Below are 25,124 nucleotides of genomic sequence, written 5' to 3' on the forward strand. Positions count from 1 at the left end.
TTTTTTTTTTTTTTTTTTTAAACAAACCAGGTGTTCTTGCTTGGAGTTATATATACCAGTCACTTACAATTAAAGGAGAAATGTAATTCTCACCACACTTTCTATCAGCCACTGTGTTTGCCATTTCCTGTGTGCAGACAGCTTTGTACAGAAAGACAGAAGTCCTGGTGGGATGCTGTTTGTACTCTGATTCATAGAAAGGCAGTGTAAGTAGTAAACCAGTAATAATCCTTTAGCTTATGACCTGAGCTTTATTAGTGGTTTAATTCTCATGTGAAGGTTTAAAGTAATATATATGTAAGTGTTGAACTGCATTTCTTTAAAGTAGTTCTATTAAACTTTTTTAGACCTGGAACCTCAGCAAAATTGCGACTTCTAGTTCAGCGTGAAATAAACACTCTGAGAGGCCAGGACAAGCACGGCCTTCAACCTGCTCTACTTGTGCATTGGGCACAGTGTCTTCAGAAAACAGTGAGTTAATTGAAGTCTGAATTTTTTTTTTTTAAAGAATATTGCCTTGAACAAAAGTTTTTCCATAATAAATTTAATGCAATTACACAGAAGCAATTAGTAAAAATACTAGTACTTGTGTGTGCTACATATCAGATTAGATATAGATGTTTAGCTGTTTGACCAAAGTGTTACTTTCAGGGTCAGAATTTGGTTATCTAAAAATGGCAGGTTTTTTTTTTTTTTTTTTTTTTTTTTTTTTTGCAGGGGGTTGAATTATAGAGGAAATGTGATACAGAGTTTCACATAGCCTGGGGTGGTCTTTAGCCTTGGGTGTTCTTGAACCTCGGGTGGCCAAGGATGACCTTGAACATATACCAACCCACTTGCCTCTTCATCCCAAGTATTAAGATTACAGTTGTGAGTCACCATACCCACCTTAAAAATAGCAACTTTTTTTAAAGATATATTTTATTTTTAATTTTATTAATTACAGTTTATTCACTTTAAAAGTGTGGAACGCTTCACGAATTTGTGTGTCATCTTTGCACAGGGGCCATGCTAATCTTCTCTGTATCGTTCCAATTTTAGTATATGTGCTGCCAAAGTGAGCACATGGCAACTTTTAAAAATAGATTGGGCTGCCTCATTAGTAGAGGCAGTTAATAACTTTTCTTTTATTCAATTTAATTTTGATTTGAAATTTTTTTCAGTTTCTTTAAACTATTTGTAAAGTTGTGGACTTCTTACCTTTTATTTTAGGGCAGCAGTCTTAATTCCTTTTATGATCAACGGGAATACATAGGCAGAAGTGTTCATTATTGGAGGAAAGTTTTACCATTGTTCAAGATGATCAGAAAGAAGAATAGTATTCCTGAGCCTATCGATCCCCTGTTCAAACATTTTCATAGTGTGGATATTCAGGTAATAGTGAATGCTAATGAATTGATTGCATATGTACTCTATACACATATAAAAATTACTACGTAAGCAAATTGTCTTGATATTTTATGAAAGTGGTTTTTTCTAAATCATGTAACTGACAAAAATTATTACTGTAATGAAATGTTAATTTTCTTTAGATAAAATACAATTTTTGAAATTTTGTGTTTTAAGCAGTTTTTACTAACAGTTATTAAACATATTTAGGCATCTGAAATTGGTGAATATGAAGAAGATGCACACATAACTTTTGCTATATTGGATGCTGTTAATGGAAATATAGAAGATGCCATGACTGCTTTTGAATCTATTAAAAATGTTGTTTCTTATTGGAATCTTGCACTGGTAAGTGGTGTGAAAATTGAACTGAGTTTTGTTTGTTTGTTTGCTTGCTTGCTTGCTTGCTTTAAAAATCTAATTGTATTTTGTGTAGATTTTTCACAGGAAAGCAGAAGACATTGAAAATGATGCCCTATCTCCTGAAGAACAGGAAGAATGCAAAAATTATCTGAGAAAGACTAGGGACTACCTGATAAAGATTTTAGATGACAGTGATTCAAATATTTCTGTGGTTCAGAAAGTAAGTTGCTGGCTGTTGTCTGAAGTTCAGTATTGTTGATAAGTGCTCAGGTTTTATATTTTGGCAGCTCTGAAATCTTTCAGTATTCCTCCTACCATATTTCTTATGGTAGATGTATCAGGGATTTTTGTGTAGTAAATATGTATGAATGTTTAGTCTCCTTATCTCAGGTTTGGTATATCTTGAAAGAACAACAGAAATTGGCAGTTGGGGCTGGGGAGATTGCTGTGCAAGGGTGAGGGTGGTCATAACCACCCACCTATCATTCCAATATTCAGGAGGCCATGACAGGAGATCCCTTGAGTAAGCTTTCTAGTTAGACTACTCAAGCTCTAGGTTTAGCGAGAGACCATGCTTCCGTATATAAGGTGGAGAGTGATCAAGGAAAACTCTGTCTTCCACATGCAAACATGTGCTCATATTCCTGCCGTGCACATAAATATCTGTACCACACATGCGCACATGCACACATATACAAACAAAAATAAAACTGTGGTATTTTAGGTACATACTGGTTTCTAAGATAAATCATTTTGTCATTTTGTCATGTAATCAAAATGAGTATAATAACGTGAGGATTAGTTCTCTTTTTTAATACAGCTTTTAAAAATTTATTTAATTTTTATTTTATGGCATTAGTGTGAAGGTGTCAGAGCCCTTAAAATGGGCATTACAGACAGTTGTGAGCTGCCATGTGGGTGCTAGGAATCGAACCCGTCCTTTGAAAGAGCAGATGGTGCTCTTAACCACTGAGCTATCTTTCTAGCCCCAAGGACTAGTTCTTAACGAATTTTTTTGACGTGAAATCAGATTTTTTTTTTCTTATTTCCTGTGGACTAGCTTTCAGCAGTTTCACATTCATACTGGTTTTATGTTTAGCCTGCCTTTTGAGAATTTCATTTATTAACTGTATTGCTGCTCTTAGATTAGGATTATATCATCTGGTGTATTTCTGTATCTGTATTTCACTCTATTCAAAATATCTTAGAAGAATGGGTAACTGTTTATGGGTAACTTAGGAGAATGGTAATGGTAAGAATGGGTAACTTAGGAGCTTCCTGAGTTTACTTTTCTTTATTACTGTGACTTAAGATAATAGAAACAACTTAGACTTCAGATTTTATAATGCTTTTATATGTATAACTTATAGTAAAATGTTTGCTAAAATGTCCTGGTAGTCTTCATACTTGAAAGGCTGATACCCTGGTCTACAAATTGAGATCCTATCTCAAATAAAGAAGTGAGAAAAAGGTGAACAATTTAATAAAATAGAAGCCTTTATTTGTAAGTTATTTTGGATTTTTTTTTTTGTTTTTGTTTTTCTTTTCTTTTTTCTTTTTTTTTTTTTTTTTGCAAACTAAAGCCTTTTATTTTCAGTTGCCCGTTCCCCTTGAGTCTGTAAAAGAGATGCTGAACTCAGTTATGCAGGAACTTGAAGACTACAGTGAAGGAGGTACTCTTTATAAAAATGGTTGCTTGCGAAGTACAGATTCAGAGATAAAACATTCTACACCATCTCCTACCAAATATTCTCTATCACCAAGTAAAAGTTACAAGGCAAGTAGGAAAGAAACAAGTTATTGCACTGTGACAGTTTTTCCTAAATGTTATAAACATTTTTAACATTTGTTTATATGTTTATATTTTAGTATTCTCCAAAAACTCCTCCTCGATGGGCAGAAGATCAAAATTCTTTACTGAAAATGATCTGCCAGCAAGTAGAGGCCATTAAGGTAGCTACTTCATTTGGCTAAATGGAACTCTTATGCTAATATTCTTTCTCTAATCATTTCCTTTCTTTGGTTTTTCAAGACAGTTTTCTGTGTAGCCCTGGCTCTCCTGGAGCTTGCTTTGAAGACCAGTCTGATATTGAACTCAGAAATCCACCTGCTTCTGCTTCTGTCTCTCCTTAGTGCTGAAATTAAAGGCGTGTGCCACAATGTCCAGTTTTTCTTTTTTTGTTTTTATTTTTTTCTTACAGTTTATCAAAATGTGCTCTTGATATACTCTATAGAATCAGTTGTATATCATGTTTTGCATTAGATCTGTTGACTTTTAGCCATATTTTCTAAATTACTTAAACATCTTTCTCCACAAGATGTGAAACTTTTTTTAATTAAATTTTTATTTTTTTTACATTAATTATATTTTACTCACTTTGTATCCCAGCTGTAGACTCCTTCCTCATTCCCTCCCAAGATATGTGAAACTTTTAAGATAAAACATTTTACCTAAAACATATGGTTCCTGTTATCCACATATGAGTAACTTGTACTACTACTCACTATCATACCTTTTTCTGTTTATTTATTTCTCATCATGGCTATTGATAAAGTATGTTAAGTTTATCATTAGGAATTGAAAAGTTGTCTGAGCTTGTTTTTCTGTTTAAATACTTTTAATATGACTGGCTTAACAATAGTGTAGCATTTAACGAGTTTTTATTTTAGAATTATAAATACAGATTTTTTTTTTCATCCTTTTTAGCCAAGAACTAAATTATTCCTATACCTAATACTATATATACTAAGTAGATTTTGCTAGGTGGTGATTATTATGGTATGTATGATCCAGCAGTGTTTGGTTTTGAAAACTGGTTAAATAATGAAGTTTTGAATTTGTACAATTATTTTTTGTTAAATAAATCATGATAACACAAAGTTTCTTTCAACATGCAGGTTTCAGTCATTCAGCATTATTTTCTGTGGAAATGTGGTGGAACATTATTTTGTGAGCCTGCAAGACTGGGTGCTACACTGAGTTCTGAGTCCAGTTACTGTTTTGGACAAATTGATTTCTTTTTTTCTTTTTTTTTTTTTTTGTAAAGTTTGAGAATTGTTGAAACCAGTTATCATATTTTCTGGTTCTTTAAAAAGTACTTTTAAAAAAATGTATACATGCAGGTGCATATGTTTTCTGTTAATTTCTATTTTGTCTTATTCTCATTGTAGGTGGAATTTACCAATTGGGTAGATTTATTGGCCAGTGAGCTCTAGGAATTCTCTAGGATTTTTGGTTCACACCACCAAACCCAGCTTTTATGTGGACACCAGAGTCTGAACTCAGATCTTCATGCTTATACAGCAGTCACTTTATAGAACAAGTCATCTCCTCAGTACTTTTAATATTAATGATTATTATATTGTAGATCAGGGTTAGAACTATGGGTCAGATACCCCATCATTTCTTAGAGTTTCTTACATATGGATGTACAGCATCTATGCAGAATTGAAGAGGTAGATGAGTGGGAACTATTTTTAACTTGAAAATTGAGGTAAGGAGATATTTGAAACACTTGTATTTATTTGTTTATGTGTTTGAGACATTTTTATAGTACAAGAAGGCCTGAAACTTGTGGCAGTTTTCCTGCCTAACTTTCCCTTGTGCTGGGATTATGTGTGTGAGCTATAATTCCAAATGAAGCACTTTAGAACCAGAAAGCAGGTATACTAGGTTTTTTTTTTTTTTTTTTTTTCCTGATTTCATTTGTTTGGATGCCTAGGCAGAGAATTTTGAAGCTGGTTCAAAATTGACACGTCATCTGGTCTACTAAGCAAGTCTAGGACAGCCAAGGCTACACTAGGAAATCCTGATTTGAAGAAAAGAAAAGAAAAAAAAAAAAAGCAGTAGTGTGTCTGCCATATTGTCTGGCAGGAGAGAGTTGGTATAAAAAAATTTTGAAGTCTGATCTGGATCAGATATCAGTTCTATTTTTTCCTGCATCTGTCTATATCTATGATCTGTCTATTTCAGATATGAGTTATGTTGTTTACTAACAACATGGTATGACTAAGAATGTATACATGATAAATTCTGAGCAGATACTGTTTTCAGTTGCTGCTGAGTAATTTGTCACTACCTTGGAAATTGGCTACCTCCCATGTGGTTAAGAAATGATTTTCAGTGTTGAGTAGTCCAAACAATCAGGAAAATTTATCAGTGTGAGGAGAAAACCTAATAAGCTGAGTAGATAGCTCAAAGTGCTTGTGATTGTCAGGAAAAGAAGTTTCATTTGTAGGTCTTAGTTTTTTGAATGGTTAAGTGTTTTGGGGGACTAAATTTTATGAAGATTAATGTAAGTAAATATGGAATGGAAGTGGAGTGAGATTTAGGGAGTTCTTTGGGGTACAGTTAAAGTGGACAGGTAGACAGATTTTTAACAAATTAATGAGTCATGTCTCAGCATTCAGGTTCCAGTGGAAAGTATAGTCTAAAAGATACCACTAAGCACTTAAGTCTAAAATATTTGTAAAGTGTTTGCTGAGACTTTCTAGCATTATGTAATTAAATGTTTTACATTCTTTTTTTTTTTTTTTAATAGAAAGAAATGCAGGAATTGAAGCTGAATAGCAATAACTCTGCATCCTCGCATCGTTGGCCTTCAGAACATTATGGACAAGACCCAGGTCCTGATGGATATCAGGGGTCACAAACTTTTCACGGAGCTCCACTAACTGGTGAGCTGGCAGCTGAGCAACCCCTAGATTCCAATAAAATAATACTTCTTTAAAATTTTTTTTTCCCTTTTTTGTATTACTGAGACAAATTTGGAGTCTTGTGCTTGCTAGATAGGTGTTCTGCCCCAGCTCAGTTCTCCCCCATTTAAATAGGTAACTTGTGAATTTAACTTCTCTGTGGTTAAACATGTCTACTTACATTTTTGCCAAAATACTGTTTTTGATATACTGAAAATTTTAGAAATTCAATAAGAAACAAGTCTTAACTAAATCTAAATACATTAACGCTAAATCTTTTTACTTATGTCTATTTACTTACATTAAGCTAACTGTGAAATGTTTCATAAGTTGAAACATGTTAACCAGTATAGTTACATACTAAGAGGTGCCTAATAAATAAAAACTTAGACCTCTCGAATTATTTTGATGCTATTTAGAGAGACAAGAAGTTAATTCATTTATTTTGATTGTGAGCCTACCCTTTAATTTCAGAGTCATTTCTCCAGCTCTTTTTGAAACATGATAATTTACAGGAAAACTCATAATGAGTTGTTCTCTTGCTCTTTATTTACTATATAGTTTACCTATTTATGTATCTATCATGTATATCTGTATGTATGTGTGTGTGTGTATATTTATCATATCAGTCTATATCTATATCTTTCTCTTAACTATTTATAGAAATTCATTCACCTGCATCTTCCTCCAAAATGCTGAGATTATAGGCATGAGCTCCATAATAAGTTATTCTTTTTCACATTTTAACTTACCCCTAAAATATGGAGAATGATACTTACTTCACATAATTATTATGAGCATTTATGTATGTGCTAGTAGTTTAGTAAATGTAAACTTTCAAGTTTAGTAAACACTTATGAGCTAAGGTTACTAATAGTGTTTATTGTGGGTTGACTGCAAAAATACATTTTGTATGTAATTTTAACACAGTAACAGGGTGTAAATACTTTTGGTAACTCAGTTTTATAGATGAAGAAATAGCTTTAGAAGGGTTAGTTTATCCATTATTACTTACTATACAGCTAGTTATTAGTAGATGTGTCATAGTGAAAATATCCTATACCATACCCTCATATGACAGGTTGCTCTCAAAATATAGATTCATTGACAATGCTGTGTGAAATTGTCAGGCAGGGTATGATGGCAGATGTACTTGTAATCCAGTGCTCAAGATACTGAGGCAGGAAGATCATAAGTCTAAGCCAGTTTGTCCTTCATAGTAAGGCCCTGTCTCAGAAACAAATTCACAGACCTTCAGGATATGTATTGGATGAATTTATGAAACATGAATGAATTTAGTGTTATTTACTTTCTATTCTTAAAACATTTTTATGTATATGCAACTATTCGAGAAACCTGAAACACACCTTTGGCACCAAAAATTTTGGGCAAGAGATACTTAACTAGTATCAATAAGTATATTGATTATTTTGTTCTTTTGTTTTTACAGCATCTTTGTAGCCCAGGCTAGATTAGAACCCATGATGTAGCGCAAAACTGCCTTCAAGGTTAAAATGATCCTCCTGTCTTTTTTTTTGAAGGGTGGGTTGAAGGTGTGGAGCCACTATTCCCTGAAATGCATGCTGTTTTCTACTTGCTTTCAAATCAGGAAGGTTAGAATGAGATCTGGTTTAAAAAAGCACATTTGTGTTCCGGTTCATAGAGCCACATTTAAGAAACTTACTCTGATCTCTTCTTACAGTGATTCTAAGTGTTAGCAGAGTTTTCTGAAGTTAAGTTTAAGTGTCATATCTTACACAGATAAGTATATGTTTAGAGCTCAGTCAGATATTGCTTGCTTAAAACCCCTGGGCATTGTCTGCAGGGCAATAGGGGAGAATAGGCTGACAACCTGTAGAGTTGGTTAGTGCTTGTGTGCGGTGGGTACTTTAGCATTTCTTTGGTTACTGTTTCCAGTTCTTCTGTGTAAAGGCAAAAAGGATCCTTTTGGTGTCATATAAGCATATAAACAATATTCATATCCTCTCATTCTTGTAATGGCAAGGAATTGTGATAACTGGCAAGTACATCCTTGTTTTATAGTGAAGAAAAATTTCATTTGCTTGTTGACAGGGTCATAAACTTATTGGCAGCTTATTTTCCATCTGTGTTCATAGACAGATGAGTTCTTGTCTTTTAAAAATGAAGATAAAGATAAAGAAATAAACATCCTTGGAAATTCTGAACAGTGTAAAGAAAACTAAAAGCTATCCTTTAAAAACAGTCTGTACATTTTTTATTTGTTTGTTTCATGCACGTGGGTGTTTTGTCTGCATGTATGTCTGTGTTGTGCGTGTGCCTAGTGCATGAGGCCAGAAGATGATGTTGGATCCTCTGGAACTGGATTTAATTATGATCTATCATGTGGATGCAGGGAATTCAACCTGGTACTGGAAGGGCAGTCAGTGTTCTTATCTGAAGACCCATCTCTCTAGCCCCTGAACGCATAGTCTTAACATTTTGGAACATTCTCCTTTTGACCATTCTTTTTGTATACATAAAATGATTTTATGAAATTGTTACTATTACTTATTTATATAAGTTAGCCTGCTTTTTAAATGTTACTTTAAATTTGGAGCATTTTAAAATAATCTTTGAAAACACTGTTTTTGAGCTGGGTGTAGCATACGCCTTTAATCCCTGCATTAAGGAAGGCAGAGGCAGGTGGATCTCTGTGTTTGAGGCTAGCCTGGTCTACAAAATGAGTCTCAGACAGCCAAGGTTACACAGAGAAACCCTGTCTTGAAAAACCAACAAAACAAAAGATTAAAAACTGCATGGTATTTCCTCATCTGCAAATACAGCCAATATTCTTTATTTTTTAATGTTTCTAGTTTGTGATACTCTAGAATAATGCTTAGATACATTTTTAGAGTTTTTAGGCATCTATTTCATCTGATTTCTCCTATTTTACTTATATTTCTTCTGTGTTATTTATATAATATATATATGAATGTTTTGCCTGCATGCATGTGTGTGTGCTGTAGGCATGCAATGCCTGTGGCAGTTGTGAGCTGTCATGTGGATGCTCTGCTGCAAGAGTAGCAAGTGTGGCTGTTATGCCATGTGTCCAGCCCCTTATCTGTACATTTTTCAGATTTTTCAGATTGTCTCATATCTATCAACTTGTGATTTCTATGCCTGTTTCCTCTTTGGGTTAGTTCTAAAATTACCATTTCCATCATTGCATTCCATTAGCTTTCTAGATTCAAACTTGGGAGTACTTAATTTCCTTCTATACTTTTTACTGCTTTTTCAGAATTACTTGTTCACGTTTCCAGTTTTTTACTTCATATACAGTATGGAAGGTCTTTTGGTTTTTAGTTCTGGTAAGACCATCATAAAATAGATTAAGTATACCATTATAGGTTTTGCCATTATATAAGTGTCTTTTGGTAGTTTCATTTTCTGATAAATCTCAAAGGACAGATAAAGTATATAGTTTGTATATCTGTATTTGTATGTATGCATGTGTGCACACATGTGCTTTAAGCCAAAGAACAAATTTTATGTTATTTGCTGATTTCAAATTTTAATGTATTATTTCTGTATGTCTGTATGTATGTACATGCACAACTTTCACCTTTACGTGTGTTTTAGAAATGAAAATCAAACACTGCTAGGTTTGTGTTGTAACTACCTTTACATGGTGAGCCATGTAGTTGGCCATATATGCTTATTGTGAGATTTCTTTTGTGATTGTATTAGGTCATTTTAAGCTTGAAAATTTCAGTAATAATTTGAGTTCATACTCTGCAACCCTGTCATCCTTTACATTTTCAAGGCCTCTTTTAAACTTTAGGCCATCAGGTGCATTTAGGTTACTAAATCTTTTGTGACTATTTTATTTCTAATGTTGAGCAGTTCTGTGCTCAGATCCTGTTAATCTTAGATGGACCATTTACTTTCTTTGTTTTCTTTTGAAGAAGATCTCTCACTATGTAGCTTTGACTGGAACTTTCTTCTGTCTTTTTTGGGATCAAATGTCATATGCCACTCTGCCCTGCTCTGGGGTGTTTGTTAAGTACTTGTTCTTGTTGACAATAACACTGTTCTTTTATTATTATTATTATTATTATTATTATTATTATTATTATTATTTATGCTACATAACAGGTTTTTTTGAGCTTTTTAATTTGTTAATTGCTTTATTATATACTTTAATATGTGGAAATGTGAAGACCAGAATAATCAAAACTTTCTTTAATTCCTACTTTATATTATAATTGTCTAGATAGTATTTTAAACTGTAGAATAGAACTTTTAACATTGTTTTCTTTTGTTTGTTCCTTTTTTTTTTTTTTTTTTTCAGTTGCAACTACTGGCCCTTCAGTATATTATAGTCAATCACCTGCATATAATTCCCAGTATCTTCTCAGACCAGCAGCTAATGTTACTCCCACAAAGGTAACAAAGGAAAACTTACACATTTATAACTATTAACATTTTAAATGTTTAGGTATCTTTTAAAGGAATTGAAAGGAATAGTTCAGTATTGGAAGTTATGTGACCTTGACAATACAGGCATTTCTTAGTCACCTTACTTTTGTGTTTTAACAATAAATTGAAACATTTGAAATATTTCAAATACAGAAGGATTGCGTAGTTTTGGTCCATGTATTATTCTATTTTGATAGGAATTATATTCTTGCTTTGCTAGGCTGGTGTATTGCCATCCTATGGACTCAAACTGGCTATTAATTATGACAGTAATTGAAAATGAGGACTTTAAGGACAAAGAGCTGGGGGTGCATTTAGACTTCTGTTTTTCTGCCTATTGTGACCTTGGGCAACTTTTTTAATCTCTCCCTCTCTCCTCTCCCTATTTTAAAATGAACTAATACTATAATTAATAGCATTTTTGAGGTTCCTAAAATGAGATAAACTGTTTAGAACAGTGCCCAGTTGATATATTAATAAATGCTCAGTAAAGTTAAGTTATCCTCACTGCTAACATCATTTTGGTAATTGTTTAGTGAATGAAGAAACTTTTCCTAGGTTTTGTAAGTATAGATTTCTAAGGTGCTGTGTTACCAACACATGCCAAATATATATTCCAGTGTCTTTGTAGCACCATTGGTGTCTCTTCATGTGCTGTGTACATTGTTGTCTGCTCAATAATACTCTAATTTGAGGCTTGTGAGAGTTGAGTTGTATGTAGATCTTTATAGTTTTATGGATAATCCATGAAGTATTTTTAATTTTTTCTTTTAGGGTCCAGTTTATGGCATGAATAGGCTTCCACCCCAACAGCATATTTATGCCTATTCACAACAGATGCACACACCACCAGTGCAAAGTTCATCTGCTTGTATGTTCTCTCAGGAGATGTATGGTCCTCCCTTGCGTTTTGAGTCTCCTGCAACAGGAATTATATCACCCAGGGGTGATGACTACTTTAATTACAATGTTCAACAGACAAGCACAAATCCACCTTTGCCAGAACCAGGGTATTTCACAAAGCCTCCACTTGTAGCTCATGCTTCAAGGTCAGCAGAATCAAAGGTTATCGAATTTGGAAAAACCAATTTTGTTCAGCCCATGCCGGGTGAAGTAATAAGGCCACCTTTGGCAACACCAGCACATACAACACAGCCAACTCCCTTTAAATTTAACTCAAATTTCAAATCGAACGATGGTGACTTTACATTTTCACCACCACAGGTAGTAACCCAACCTCCTTCAACAGCTTACAGTAATAGTGAAAGTCTTTTGGGTCTTCTGACTTCAGACAAACCTTTGCAAGGAGATGGCTATAGTGGACCAAAACCATTATCTGGTCAAACTAGTGGGTCTCGAAATACATTCAATTTTGGAAGCAAAAATGTGTCTGGAATTACCCTTACAGAAAACATGGCCCCAAATCAGCAGAAGAATTCTGGTTTTCGTCGAAGTGATGATATGTTTACTTTTCACGGTCCAGGGAAGTCTATATTTGCAACACCTGCTTCAGAGCTGGCAAATAAGAGTCATGAAACAGATGGAGGTAGTGCACATGGGGATGAGGACGATGATGGCCCTCACTTTGAGCCTGTGGTACCTCTTCCTGACAAGATAGAAGTAAAAACTGGTGAGGAAGATGAAGAAGAATTTTTTTGCAATCGTGCAAAGTTGTTCCGTTTTGATGGTGAATCCAAAGAATGGAAGGAACGTGGGATAGGCAATGTAAAAATACTAAGGCATAAAACATCTGGTAAAATTCGCCTTCTGATGAGAAGAGAACAAGTATTGAAGATTTGTGCAAATCATTACATTAGCCCAGATATGAAGTTGACACCAAATGCTGGCTCAGATAGATCTTTTGTATGGCATGCCCTTGATTATGCAGATGAGTTGCCAAAACCAGAACAGCTTGCAATTCGATTCAAAACTCCTGAGGAAGCAGCACTATTTAAGTGTAAATTTGAAGAGGCCCAGAACATTTTAAAAACGTCTGGAACAAATGTGTCTACGGCACCAAATCTTACTCTCAGAATTGTAAAAGAACCTGCAACTCAGGATAACAAGGATGTTTGCAAATCTGATGGTGGAAACTTGAATTTTGAATTCCAGATTGTAAAGAAGGAAGGGTCTTGGTGGTATTGTAACAGCTGCTCATTTAAGAATGCTGCAACTGCTAAGAAATGTGTATCATGCCAAAATATAAACCCAACCAATAATAAAGAGTTCCTAGGTCCACCATTAGTTGAAAATGGCTTTGCTTCTAAAACTGGCTCAGAAAATGCTCAAGATCGATTTGCATTGATGACTTCAAATAAAGAAGGTCATTGGGATTGTAGTGTTTGTTTAGTAAGAAATGAACCCACTGTGTCTCGGTGCATTGCATGTCAGAACACTAAGTCTGCTAACAAAAATGGGTCTTCCTTTGTTCAAACTTCTTTCAAGTTTGGCCAGGGAGATCTTTCTAAGTCTGTTGACAGTGACTTCAGATCTGTTTTTTCTAAAAAGGAAGGAGAGTGGGATTGTAGTATATGTTTGGTCCGAAATGAAGCAAGCTCTACAAAATGTGTTGCTTGTCAGAACCCAGGAAAACAGGCTCTGCCTTCTGTTTCATCTCCTGCTTTTAAGGCTAGTACTTCAGATATAAGTAAAACTTCGAAGAGTGGATTTGAGGACATGTTTGCTAAAAAAGAAGGACAATGGGATTGTAATTTGTGCTCAGTGAGAAATGAAGCAAATGCTGTAAAATGTATTGCTTGTCAGAATCCTGTTAAACCAAGTTCATCTACTGCTGTTCCAGCACTTCCCTCTTTCAAGTTTGGTACTTCAGAGATGAGTAAGGCTCCCAGGAGTGGATTTGAGGGTATGTTTGCCAAGAAGGAAGGACAGTGGGATTGCAGCTTGTGTTCAGTCCGAAATGAAGCAAGTGCTACTCAATGCATTGCTTGTCAGAATCCAAATAAACAGAATCAGCCTACATCTGCTGTTGCAGCTCCTGCCTCTTCAGAGACAAGCAAATCTCCAAAGAGTGGATTTGAAGGCTTGTTCACCAAAAAGGAAGGACAGTGGGAGTGTAGTGTTTGTTCCATACAAAATGAGAGCTCTTCCCTAAAATGTGCGGCTTGTGATGCCTCCAAGCCAACTCATAAGCCTGTCGTAGAAGCTCCTTCAGCTTTCACAGTGGGCTCAAAATCGCAGTTAAATGAATCTGCAGGAAGTCAAGTAGGAACAGAATTTAAAAGTAACTTTCCGGAAAAAAATTTTAAATTTGGCATTGCAGAGCAGAAATTTAAATTTGGCCATGTGGATCAAGAAAAAACACCTTCCTTTGCCTTTCAGAGTTCTTCTAATACAGAATTTAAGTCGATCAAGGATGGATTTAGTTTCTCCATTCCTGTATCTGCTGATGGGTTTAAATTTGGCATTCAGGAAAAGGGAAATCAAGAAAAGAAGAGTGAAAAACATCTTGAAAGTGATGCTAGTTTCCAAGCTCATGATGTTAGTGGTCAGAAGAATGATAATGGTGTGATCTTTGGTCAGACAAGCAGTACTTTCACCTTTGCAGATCTTGCAAAGTCAACTTCAAGAGATGGATTTCAATTTGGCAAAAAAGACCCTAATTTCAAGGGATTTTCAGGTGCAGGAGAAAAATTATTCTCATCACAAAGTGGCAAAGTAGCTGAGAAAGCAAATACTTCTGATCTTGAGAAAGATGATGATGCCTATAAAACTGAGGACAGTGATGACATCCATTTTGAGCCAGTGGTGCAGATGCCTGAAAAAGTGGAACTTGTAACAGGAGAAGAAGATGAAAAAGTTTTGTATTCTCAAAGGGTGAAATTATTTAGATTTGATGCTGAGATAAGTCAGTGGAAAGAAAGGGGTTTGGGGAACTTAAAAATTCTCAAAAATGAAGTCAACGGTAAACTAAGAATGCTAATGCGAAGAGAACAAGTCCTAAAAGTTTGTGCCAATCATTGGATAACCACTACCATGAACCTGAAGCCTCTCTCAGGGTCAGATAGGGCGTGGATGTGGCTAGCTAGTGACTTCTCAGATGGTGATGCCAAACTAGAACAGCTGGCTGCAAAGTTTAAAACACCAGAGCTAGCTGAAGAATTCAAGCAGAAATTTGAAGAGTGTCAACGACTTCTGTTAGATATTCCACTTCAGACACCCCATAAACTTGTAGATACTGGCAGGGCTGCTAAGTTAATACAGAGAGCTGAGGAGATGAAGAGTGGACTGAAAGATTTCAAAACATTTTTGACAAATGATCAAGTAAAGGTCACTGATGAAGAGAATACAAGTTCAGGTGCAGATGCTTCCAGTGCTTCAGACACCACGGTCAAGCAAAACCCTGAAAACACTGGGCCTACCTTAGAGTGGGACAACTATGACTTAAGGGAAGATGCCTTGGATGACAGTGTCAGCAGCAGCTCAGTTCATGCTTCTCCATTGGCAAGCAGCCCTGTGCGGAAAAATCTCTTCCGCTTTGGTGAGTCGACTACAGGATTTAACTTCAGCTTTAAATCTGCTTTGAGTCCATCTAAATCTCCTGCCAAATTGAACCAAAGTGGAACTTCAGTTGGCACTGATGAAGAATCTGATGTTACTCAGGAAGAAGAGAGAGATGGACAATATTTTGAACCTGTTGTTCCCTTACCTGATCTAGTTGAAGTATCCAGTGGTGAGGAAAATGAACAAGTTGTTTTTAGTCATAGAGCAAAACTCTACAGATATGATAAAGATGTTGGTCAATGGAAAGAAAGAGGCATTGGTGATATAAAGATATTACAGAATTATGATAATAAGCAAGTTCGAATAGTGATGAGAAGGGACCAGGTATTAAAACTTTGTGCCAATCACAGAATAACTCCAGATATGACTTTGCAAAATATGAAAGGGACAGAAAGAGTGTGGGTGTGGACTGCCTGTGATTTTGCAGATGGAGAGAGAAAAATAGAACATTTAGCTGTTCGTTTTAAACTACAGGATGTTGCAGACTCATTTAAGAAAATTTTTGATGAAGCAAAAACAGCCCAAGAAAAAGATTCTTTGATAACACCTCATGTTTCTCATTTGAGCACTCCTAGAGAGTCACCATGTGGCAAAATTGCTGTAGCTGTATTAGAAGAAACCACAAGAGAAAGGACAGATTTAACTCGGGGAGATGAGCTAATAGATACAACTTCAGAAGCTAGAGAAACATGTAGTACCTCTGAAACAACACCAAAAGCAGTAGTTTCTCCTCCAAAGTTTGTGTTTGGCTCAGAGTCTGTTAAAAGCATTTTTAGTAGTGAAAAATCAAAGCCATTTGCATTTGGCAACAGTTCAGCCACTGGATCTTTGTTTGGATTTAGTTTCAATACACCTTTGAAAAATAGCAATAGTGAAATTACTTCAGTAGTCCAGAATGCATCTGAAGGAAAAGTAGAACCTGACAAATGTGAACTGCCACAGAACTCTGACATCAGACGATCTTCAGATGGCAAAGTCAAAAATCTTACTGCATTTCCAAAAGAGGACTCTTCAACTAATTCTACATTTAAAACACCAGGAATGGGTACGTACTTAGTCTTTACAGTTAAGCAGATTTTTTTTTTTATGTGTACCTTTGACTCTTTAAGGAAACTCATATTTTAGTCAAAGTTGTGTCATAAACACTAGTTTGTAAACATTCAAAAGTATTTGAAGAGACGAGATTAGCCCTTAAGTAAGTTTACCTTGGAGTATTCAAACTGACAGATTATAAGAGATTCATTTTGGTAACTGGAGAGACACACATAAAGCTGAAGAACCTAGTACAGTACAGTCTCATGTACTTGAGTCATTAGTATTAGAGTCTTTCAGATGTTGTTTTTTTCAGTGTTTTATTTTAAAAATTACTTGAAGCATGTGTTATTGAAAAGTTGCAGTATGTTATATGAGTTAGTATTGCCACCTCTTTGATTCAATCAGCAAAGAAACCTTGTGCATAAATGAATATGTAAGACAACCAGATTGGTATAAATTGAAAGTTGTGAATTTTTTAAGTCATTCATTTTGTTTCACAAGATGTTAAAAGGTGAAATATTCTTTATTTTCCTAGGATTTAATTTTAGCCTTTTTAAATCTAATCCAATGGCCTTTTGGACCAGCATTCCTACCTCACAAGCTGAGAGCAAAGGTATAGAGCTAGCATTCTCACTGTGAGGTGACAACTAGCTGGTAGTACTTAGCCAAGTAATTGTGGCTGTATGAATTGAAGTACATAATGTTGCAGTGTGCATGTTAAAAGAATGCCAGAACGTACTTTTTGAGTGGTGGAGTAACAGCCTTTAATATTATTTTTAAAACCATACCTGGATGCTGTTTCTGTGCTTTTGTGTTCTCTTTGCTTCATTTTCAGCTCTGCTTAATATCTGTCTCATTGCTTCATTTATCCTTTTTAACTGTTTAATGAAGACCTGTTTTTTTTTGTTTTTTTTTTTAACATTTGGCTTTAGCCACTACTGTCTGCCAGTAGTCAGATATGATGGCTGTTGAATGTATATAATGAGTATCTATTTAGAGTTTCGAAACTATATTTGAAAGTAGACTTCATTTTTAGAACTATCGTTCTATAACTCATTTTCCTTATGTAGTGCAGATGTTTATAGAAGTAAGTAAAGCTTCTTGACTTAGTATGCAGAATTTGTAGAAGCCCATTAAGAGCAAATGAGAGGAATATATCCAGTAATTCATCTTGACCTTACAGAAGTATGAGTACCAGTTTTCTTCAGGAATGCCATCCAGTAGAAAGAAAGTATGATATGTGTATCTAAAGTATTCTGAGAGCAACATAGAAAATGAAACACAAGAAATAGGTGGCAAAAAGAAAATCAGTTTTAATAATTATTCAATTGAATATGTATGTACAAAATTTTTCTACATTAGTCAGGTTTAAAAAAACCTGAACAAAAGCTAAAATATTTTCTATATTATGCCAAGCCATTTGAATCCAGTGTGTATGCTTATACTTCTGGTACATCTTAGTTTGACTTACCCTCTTTCAAGTATAAGGAAGTCATGTGTGGATAGGCTACCATATTGTACATGGCAACTTTAGAGGATGTTTCCCTTGTAGTTACTGTCACATGCATATTTCATAACTGGTTTAAGACAACTGGTTTATCAGTACCTATAAATTAGAGATTTTTAATATATCAGAACAGACTTCGTGTATAGAGTTTCTTTTTTTTCTGAATTTTTGTCTTTTCATTAGCTGGGAGTAGTACATGGGATGTTTTAGGCACAGAAAAGTATGTGTTTTAGGCACATACTTTATAATGTAAAGTATGACCGAAGAATGATTATTTAATTTTATCTAGTTTCACACTTGTAAATTTGCAAAAAAATGGATATAATGCTATCACCTGCCATCCTCTAAAATTGCCGTGTCCAGTATGGTAGCTTACCCACATGTGACTCCCTTACATTTTAAAAGTGGCTGAGTCAAACTAAGATGTACTAGAAGTCTGAACATGTCCACTGGATTTGAATGGCTTGGCATAAAAAAAGAATGTATCCTTTGCAATTAAAAGTTGTTTGCTTTCTTTATAGGAACTAATGAAGGTTGGCTCTGGGTATACTAATATTTGTGTTGGATTATACTGGAGACTGTTTTCAGTTGCAAATGCATGGATACTTTGCTGAATTACTGTTCAGTGTATGGAGTGTGGTTATAATAACACTTTTTAGATTACAGAAATTAGTAATTTCAGTGACTAGTAAAAAGATTTTTTTTAAAACTTTGTATTCTCTAAGAATTTTTAATAGGACATGAAACCAGGCTTGTAATAATTCACGATCATTATAGAACTTTGTTCCAAAGTATGTGTTTTTATTTTATCGGTGTGCTATTTTAACGTATAGATAAGTTTCATGTTGTTTGTTATAGTTAGGCTGTTTATTTTGTCTTATCAGTTGTTTTAACTTGGTTGCAGCACAAGAGAAGAATAAACCTGAAGATCCTCCCTCAGATAGTGATGTTCTCATTGTGTATGAACTCACTCCCACTCCTGAGCAGAAAGCCCTTGCAGACAAACTTCTGCTTCCTCCTACTTTCTTTTGTTACAAGAATAGGCCAGATTATGTTAGTGAAGAAGAGGATGATGGTAAGTCTTTTGTTAATTGAAAATCACTCCTGGTAATCTTAGTAACCGAAGTATAGTTTAATTATTTAAAGTCTGACTTCTTGACAGGCATGATGGCTCATGCCTGTAATCCTAGCACCTGATAGGCTGAGGAGGATAGCTATGGATTCATATTCATGGGGAGTTTTCAGGATAGCTCGGTTATAGGGTGAGATCTCTTTTCAAAAAGAAACAAAATCCAAACAGACGTTTAGAACTTAGACTAATATCCTTAGAGGTAGGTATTTTTCCTGGGTATATGAAATAGTCAGTGCATGAAATGATTAAAAGAATGCCATTCCTTAAAGAAGCCCTTAAAAAGATGATTATCATATGCCAGGCAGACATTTTATGGAAACTGGAAGTAATCATAATTCCAGAAGTATTCCAAGTTAAAAAGGGTCGCTGGGTGTTGGGCACTGTGCTGAAGTGACAGAATGTTCAAACATGAGGGGAACACAAGCTGAAGTGACAGAATGTTCAAACATGAGGGGAACACAAGGGGAAACTCCTAATATCAGTAGGAGGTGGTGGTTGAGCAAAACTGAGTACTATGTGAATATAAAAAATAAATAAATAATAAAATAAGAAAGCTTTGCTAAACAGTATGTGAATATACTATGAATATATATATATATTATATGCCTATATATGTAAATATACATATGTATATTCTCTGTGAATATACATATATATTGCATTCTTTAGAGTGCAAGTATGAAAATCCCTTCTAGGTTTGTGGCTAGGAAAACCTACCCACTAAAATTCTTTTATTCAATATGATTACTTGCATTTGAAGATGAAGATTTTGAAATGGCTGTCAAGAAACTTAATGGGAAACTCTATTTGGATGACTCAGAAGAATCTAGATCATTGGAAGAAAATCTAGCAGGTATGTTTGTATGATTTAACTTTTTTTTTTTTTTTTTTTTTGTAGACAGGGTTTTTCTGTGTACAAGAGTCCTGGCTGTCTTGGACTTTGTATATCAGGCTGGTATTGAATTTACTGAGATCTGCCTATCTCTACCTCCTGAGTGCTGGGATTAAAGGCATGTAATACCATGCCTGCTTACCTTTTAAAGGTACCTCTTAACTCTGATAGTATCTGTAATTTTCAGTTTTATTTGTTGGGTACATTTGTGCTCATTTAAAATATTTTTAAAAAATAATACCAGCTGAAAGACACTGATTACATTTTGATAGCCATGGGAGCATTCATAGTCCTTGTCATGGAGGTCTTTAAATTTCATTGAAAGCCGTTCAGACTGGCAGTTGTGGAGTATTTGGGTTTCTGATTGTCTTTGCTTGTGTTGTATGGCCTTTTCAGATAATGACAAGGAATGTGTTATTGTTTGGGAAAAGAAGCCAACAGTTGAAGAGAGAGCAAAAGCGGATACTTTAAAGCTTCCACCTACATTTTTCTGCGGAGTCTGCAGTGATACTGATGAGGACAATGGAAATGGGGAAGATTTTCAGTCAGAGCTTCAAAAAGTTCACGAAGCTCAGGTTAGACTGTCTCCATTGTTTTCCTTCCAGTTCTCTTGCCTCTGTTGATGCAATACACTTTAAAATCTGATTATCGAATGGTAATAATTGGCCTTAGCAAGCACATGTGTTACATAAACAGGGCCATGTTACTGTTCATGAAGGTGAACACTCAAAATGATTAGGATATCAAACTCCAGATTAAATGACAGACTTAAATCCTATCAGTTAAATATCACTAGGATTCTTTGTAGTTATAAACAAATTGTTTTTTAAATTTCTTTTTTTAACAGTTAAATTATAGCTAATATAAGTAATTTTTTAATTGAAAAAAAGGCTTTTTTCTTACATAATATATACTGATTACCATTTTCCCTCCTTCAGTTCCTTCCAGTTCATTTCCACCTCCTATCCTATCAAGGTCTCTCATTCTGTCTCTCATTAGAAAATAAACGGTTAATATAATAAATATATAATATAAATATATAAAATGTAATAAGATAAAAACTAACACACCAGAATTGGACAAAACAAATAGCAGGAAAAGAGCTCAAGAGAAGGTACAAGCAAAAGGATTCTACTTGTTCACTCACTTAGGAATCCCATAAAAGCACTAAATCAGAAGCCATAATGTATATGCAGAGGATCTGGTATAGATCCATGTAGGCCCTGTAGGCTGCCTCAATCTCTGAGTTCATACGTGTGTTAATCATGTTGGTTTAGAGGACCTTTTTTTTCTTTTTTCTCCATCCCCTCTGGCTCCTAACACTTTTTCTGTCTCCATTTCTACAAGGTTCCCTGAGCCCTGAGAGAAGGAATTTTATAGACATATCTTGTTTAGGGCTGAATGTTCCAAGGTCTCTGATGAGCTGGCTCCTTGTTGATTCCACTGGGGAGGCCATCACAGTGGACTTACTGGGAAGGAGTTTTAAACCCTAAGTGATTATTGAGTGGTGTCCCATCTTACTGTCTTTACTGAAGTGATATAGATCTTTTTAACTTTTGTATGGTTCTGGCACTCCTAGGAAAGACTTCACTTATGGCGTATTACAGTTTTGTATCATTTAGTTACTATTTATGAACATTTTGTTGCAACTTTTAAAAACCAGTGTTCCTTGGTAATACTGTTGAGTCGTTTCCTGGTATTATCTTTAGCTTTCATATAAAAAACTGGGGGCTCTACCCTGTAGGGTATCAGAGCAGATGCTGAGACTTATAGCGAACTTTTGGGCAGAGTTCAGGGAATCTTATGAAAGAAGAGGGAAATAGTAAGACCTAGAGAGGACAGGAGCTCCACAAGGAGAGCAACAGAACCAAAAAATTGGGGAGAGACACAGGTGAATTAGGGAGAGGGAGAGTAGGATTGGGAGGGAAGGGGGATGGGAGCTACAGGGGGGATACAAAGTGAATAAACTGTAATTAATAAAAATTAAAAAAATTAGTACTGGGGCTGGATAGGTGGCTTAGCAGTTAAGTGTATGCTGTTCTTGCAGAGGCCTGGAGTTCAGTTTACCCATGTCAGTCAGCTGATACACCACCACCTAGGGCCCAGTACCCTCTTCTGGCCCCTGTGGGTATCTGAACTCACTTGTGTATAATCTCTCACACACATACAAATAAAAATTAAAACTTAACACTGGCCTGGGGGTGATGGCCCACACCTTTAATTTTGTAGGAGCGGTAGCTCTCTTAATTCCAAGTCAGTCACAGCAAAATAATAAAACCCTACCTTTTAATGGTATTATAGTAAATAGATTGGGAAGTACGTTTCTGTTTTGCTATTTTGTTTTTTGGTGCCCAGGATTGATTTTTTTTTTTTTTTTGAGACAGGGTTTCATAGTGTCTGGACTCACTTTGTAGACCAGGCTGGCCTGGAACTCAATGATCACCTGCCGCTGCCTCTTGAGTGCTAAAACTAAAGGCATGCACCACCACTGCCCAACTATTTTCTAAAGGAAATTTTGTCTGATTGATACTGTTTCCTTTTAAGTGTTTGATAGTTTAGTTTAAAGGAACCATGCCAGGTCTGGGTTTTCTGAAGATCTTGAAAACAGTGGAATGGAAAGCTGTATTTGGTATGTCTGTTTATTTACCTGTGACTGAATGAATTCTATATGCCTTTGAAGGAATTCTCAAATTTAAACTTGCAGAACTATACAATAAACTTTTATTAATTTTGGTATGGAGACAGGATCTCACACTGTAGTATAGGCTGGCCTTGACCATCTTGGGATAGTCTCATCTCATCTTCAGTGCTGGGATTATAGGTGTTTGCAACTACATCTGGCTTCGATTATCAGTCTCTTAATGCCTGTCGGTTCAGTATTACAAGGCCTTATCTTCTTTGCCATTTTTCCAAGGGATGTAAAGGATGTATCGATTTCATGAGTTTGTTTTCTGTTGTCGTATGTTACTTTCTCCCCGTTCCTGTCCTATATCTTCTTTTATGGTTCTTGGCCTCGTTCCCCCACAGTATAAACAGATTCAGGCTATACACACTTCACCTTGTCATTGAATTTTATTGATTTCTGCTCTTTATTATATCTATTTATGCCAGAATACTTCCTTGCGATTCTTTTTGACCTGTGGTTGTATGCCATCTAAAATAGTGCCTTAGTGATTTGTAGCTTAATTCAGTTATGTTCTCTGAGCATATTTATAGCTTATATAGTTTCCATTGCTCCATGTGGATTATATAAATCTACTATGAATTATTACAAATCTGCAATGAGTAGTATCCTACAGAATGATTTAATTGCTGTTGAAAGGAAGGAAGGAAAGAAAGACTGAGCAAAACCTGTATGCTCTATGAATCACCCTTCTTCCTCTGTAATGCCCCAATGTCTGGAGGACATTCATTTTTTTACTATGATTGTCTGGCTCTTGGTTTATAGACTATTACAGAACTGACATTAGGGGCTGGTTAGACAGAAGAGGGAGTGAGAATAAATCAGTACTACAAAACCAGCCCTACCCACTTTAACTTCAGTTCACAGTTCACCTTTCAGATTGTTGTGGTTCTTTGGTTAATTTCCAGAGTAGATGAAAGAGTTGATTGTGATCGTCATTCCTTGTGTTTTCATTGTTTTTATGGAAAAAAATATTTAAGATGATTCTTACCCTGCCATTCTCAGAGAATAAATTGGTCTTTCATAACTTAAGTCTGCTTTTTTGATAAAGATAGTCTTTTTTTGTATATGTATATGATATACTTTTTAAATCTTTCATTTGTCTTTATCATTATGCTTTTATCCCTCTAACTTCCCAGCCTCTTCTACACCTGAGCATCATTCTGTTAGTGTCCTGTGTGTGCTTCTTTTCCATGGAACCAAACACTGGTCTTTGCAATTGGTCTGCAGACACTTTTGCTACTGAGATAAATCCCCAACCCCAGTGCATTTTGTATTATAAACAAAGAAACCTGATTAAATAATCCCCCCCCCCTACCTTGAGGAAGGGTTTCTTTCTCTGTGTAATAGCCCTGGCTCTCCTGGACTTGCTTTGTAGACCAGGCTAGCCTCAAACTCACAGAGATCTGCCTGCCTCTACCTCTCTGAGTGCTGGGATTAAAGCTTGTACCACTATGCCTGGCTAAATAATCTTTTACTAGCGCTTAAGACAGTTTGACATCCACTTAGTCAGTGAGAGGTAGGTTGGTTCTAAGTTTATTGTTTACTTTCAGTTTTCTGTCACTTCTTAGTTTTCTTTACTGTTAATTTTCCTGCCTCTTTAGTGGTTACTGTAAAGATATAAAACACACACCAAACTTTGTAGTTACTATTTTTCGATTTCTTTTGGGGGCAGTAGGGAATGGTTTAATGGTATATTTTATTCTTTTCTTCTTTGCAGAAATCCCAGAATGAGAAAGTAACTGATGCAGTAGGTAATGAGCATACAGGTACAACTGAAGTGACAAACCCTTTTGTCTGTAAGTCTGAAGAACCTGATTCTAACACCAAGCCTAATAGCTCATCCGCTGTGTCTGGGACTGTGGACAAGCCTGTAGATTTGTCTACTAGAAAAGAAACTGACACAGAATTTCCAAGCCAAGGTAAAATTGACCATGTGTTTATATTATACAATATATAAGATACTGCCTGTATATTTGAGAAAATAGATAGGTTAGAGCCTAATAACTTAGTTGAAAATGTTTAAGGTGAATATAGGAACAGTGTATTGATCACAATTAGATAAATCATTGCCTTCTCAATAAATAAAACAGTCAGTGATAACATTTTCATCATTTGGTTTATTTTATGTTTTTTTAAAGATGGGTCTTGGCTAACTTGGCTCACTATGTAGATCAAACTGGCCTCAATACTCACAAAGATCCACCTGCCTCTGGCTCTCAAGGGATTCAATGTGTATACTACCACACCGATCTAGCATTTAATTTTATCATCCTATTAGGGAATAGAAAGCATTTTGATTGCCCTGTCTGCATAAAAGAGAATAATTTGTTTGCATGCTAATTTTCTTGGTTTTATACGTTTTTACTTGACTATTGTTACTAATATTACTAAAATATTCGCAGTGATTTAGTTATGAATTATTATAATAGAAGCTTAATATTTTATGATTCTAAAATTTGGATAA

The 25,124-nt window shown here is 35.2% G+C and overlaps 1 protein-coding gene and 1 non-coding gene across 2 annotated transcripts in view; one reads left to right on the plus strand and one right to left on the minus strand.

The window, feature by feature from the left end:
• Positions 1 to 25,124, plus strand: part of LOC129682002 (E3 SUMO-protein ligase RanBP2) — a 55,039-nt gene that overhangs the window by 20,105 nt on the left and 9,810 nt on the right. Inside the window, exons 11-24 of the mRNA XM_055614228.1 lie at positions 31 to 206; positions 348 to 471; positions 1,213 to 1,374; positions 1,600 to 1,737; positions 1,826 to 1,972; positions 3,350 to 3,529; positions 3,622 to 3,705; positions 6,294 to 6,429; positions 10,760 to 10,854; positions 11,662 to 16,453; positions 18,855 to 19,025; positions 19,843 to 19,935; positions 20,371 to 20,549; positions 24,378 to 24,579. Coding sequence (XP_055470203.1) covers positions 31 to 206; positions 348 to 471; positions 1,213 to 1,374; positions 1,600 to 1,737; positions 1,826 to 1,972; positions 3,350 to 3,529; positions 3,622 to 3,705; positions 6,294 to 6,429; positions 10,760 to 10,854; positions 11,662 to 16,453; positions 18,855 to 19,025; positions 19,843 to 19,935; positions 20,371 to 20,549; positions 24,378 to 24,579 — 6,679 coding nt within the window. The remainder of the gene's footprint in view (positions 1 to 30; positions 207 to 347; positions 472 to 1,212; positions 1,375 to 1,599; positions 1,738 to 1,825; positions 1,973 to 3,349; positions 3,530 to 3,621; positions 3,706 to 6,293; positions 6,430 to 10,759; positions 10,855 to 11,661; positions 16,454 to 18,854; positions 19,026 to 19,842; positions 19,936 to 20,370; positions 20,550 to 24,377; positions 24,580 to 25,124) is intronic.
• On the minus strand, positions 959 to 1,065 carry LOC129682902 (U6 spliceosomal RNA). Its single transcript, XR_008721068.1, has one exon. It is a non-coding gene; the product is annotated as a U6 spliceosomal RNA (small nuclear RNA).

The sequence above is a fragment of the Psammomys obesus genome, unplaced genomic scaffold, assembly GCF_907164565.1.
Source record: "Psammomys obesus unplaced genomic scaffold, mPsaObe1.curated_primary_1811, whole genome shotgun sequence".
NCBI classification, from domain to species: domain Eukaryota; kingdom Metazoa; phylum Chordata; class Mammalia; order Rodentia; family Muridae; genus Psammomys; species Psammomys obesus.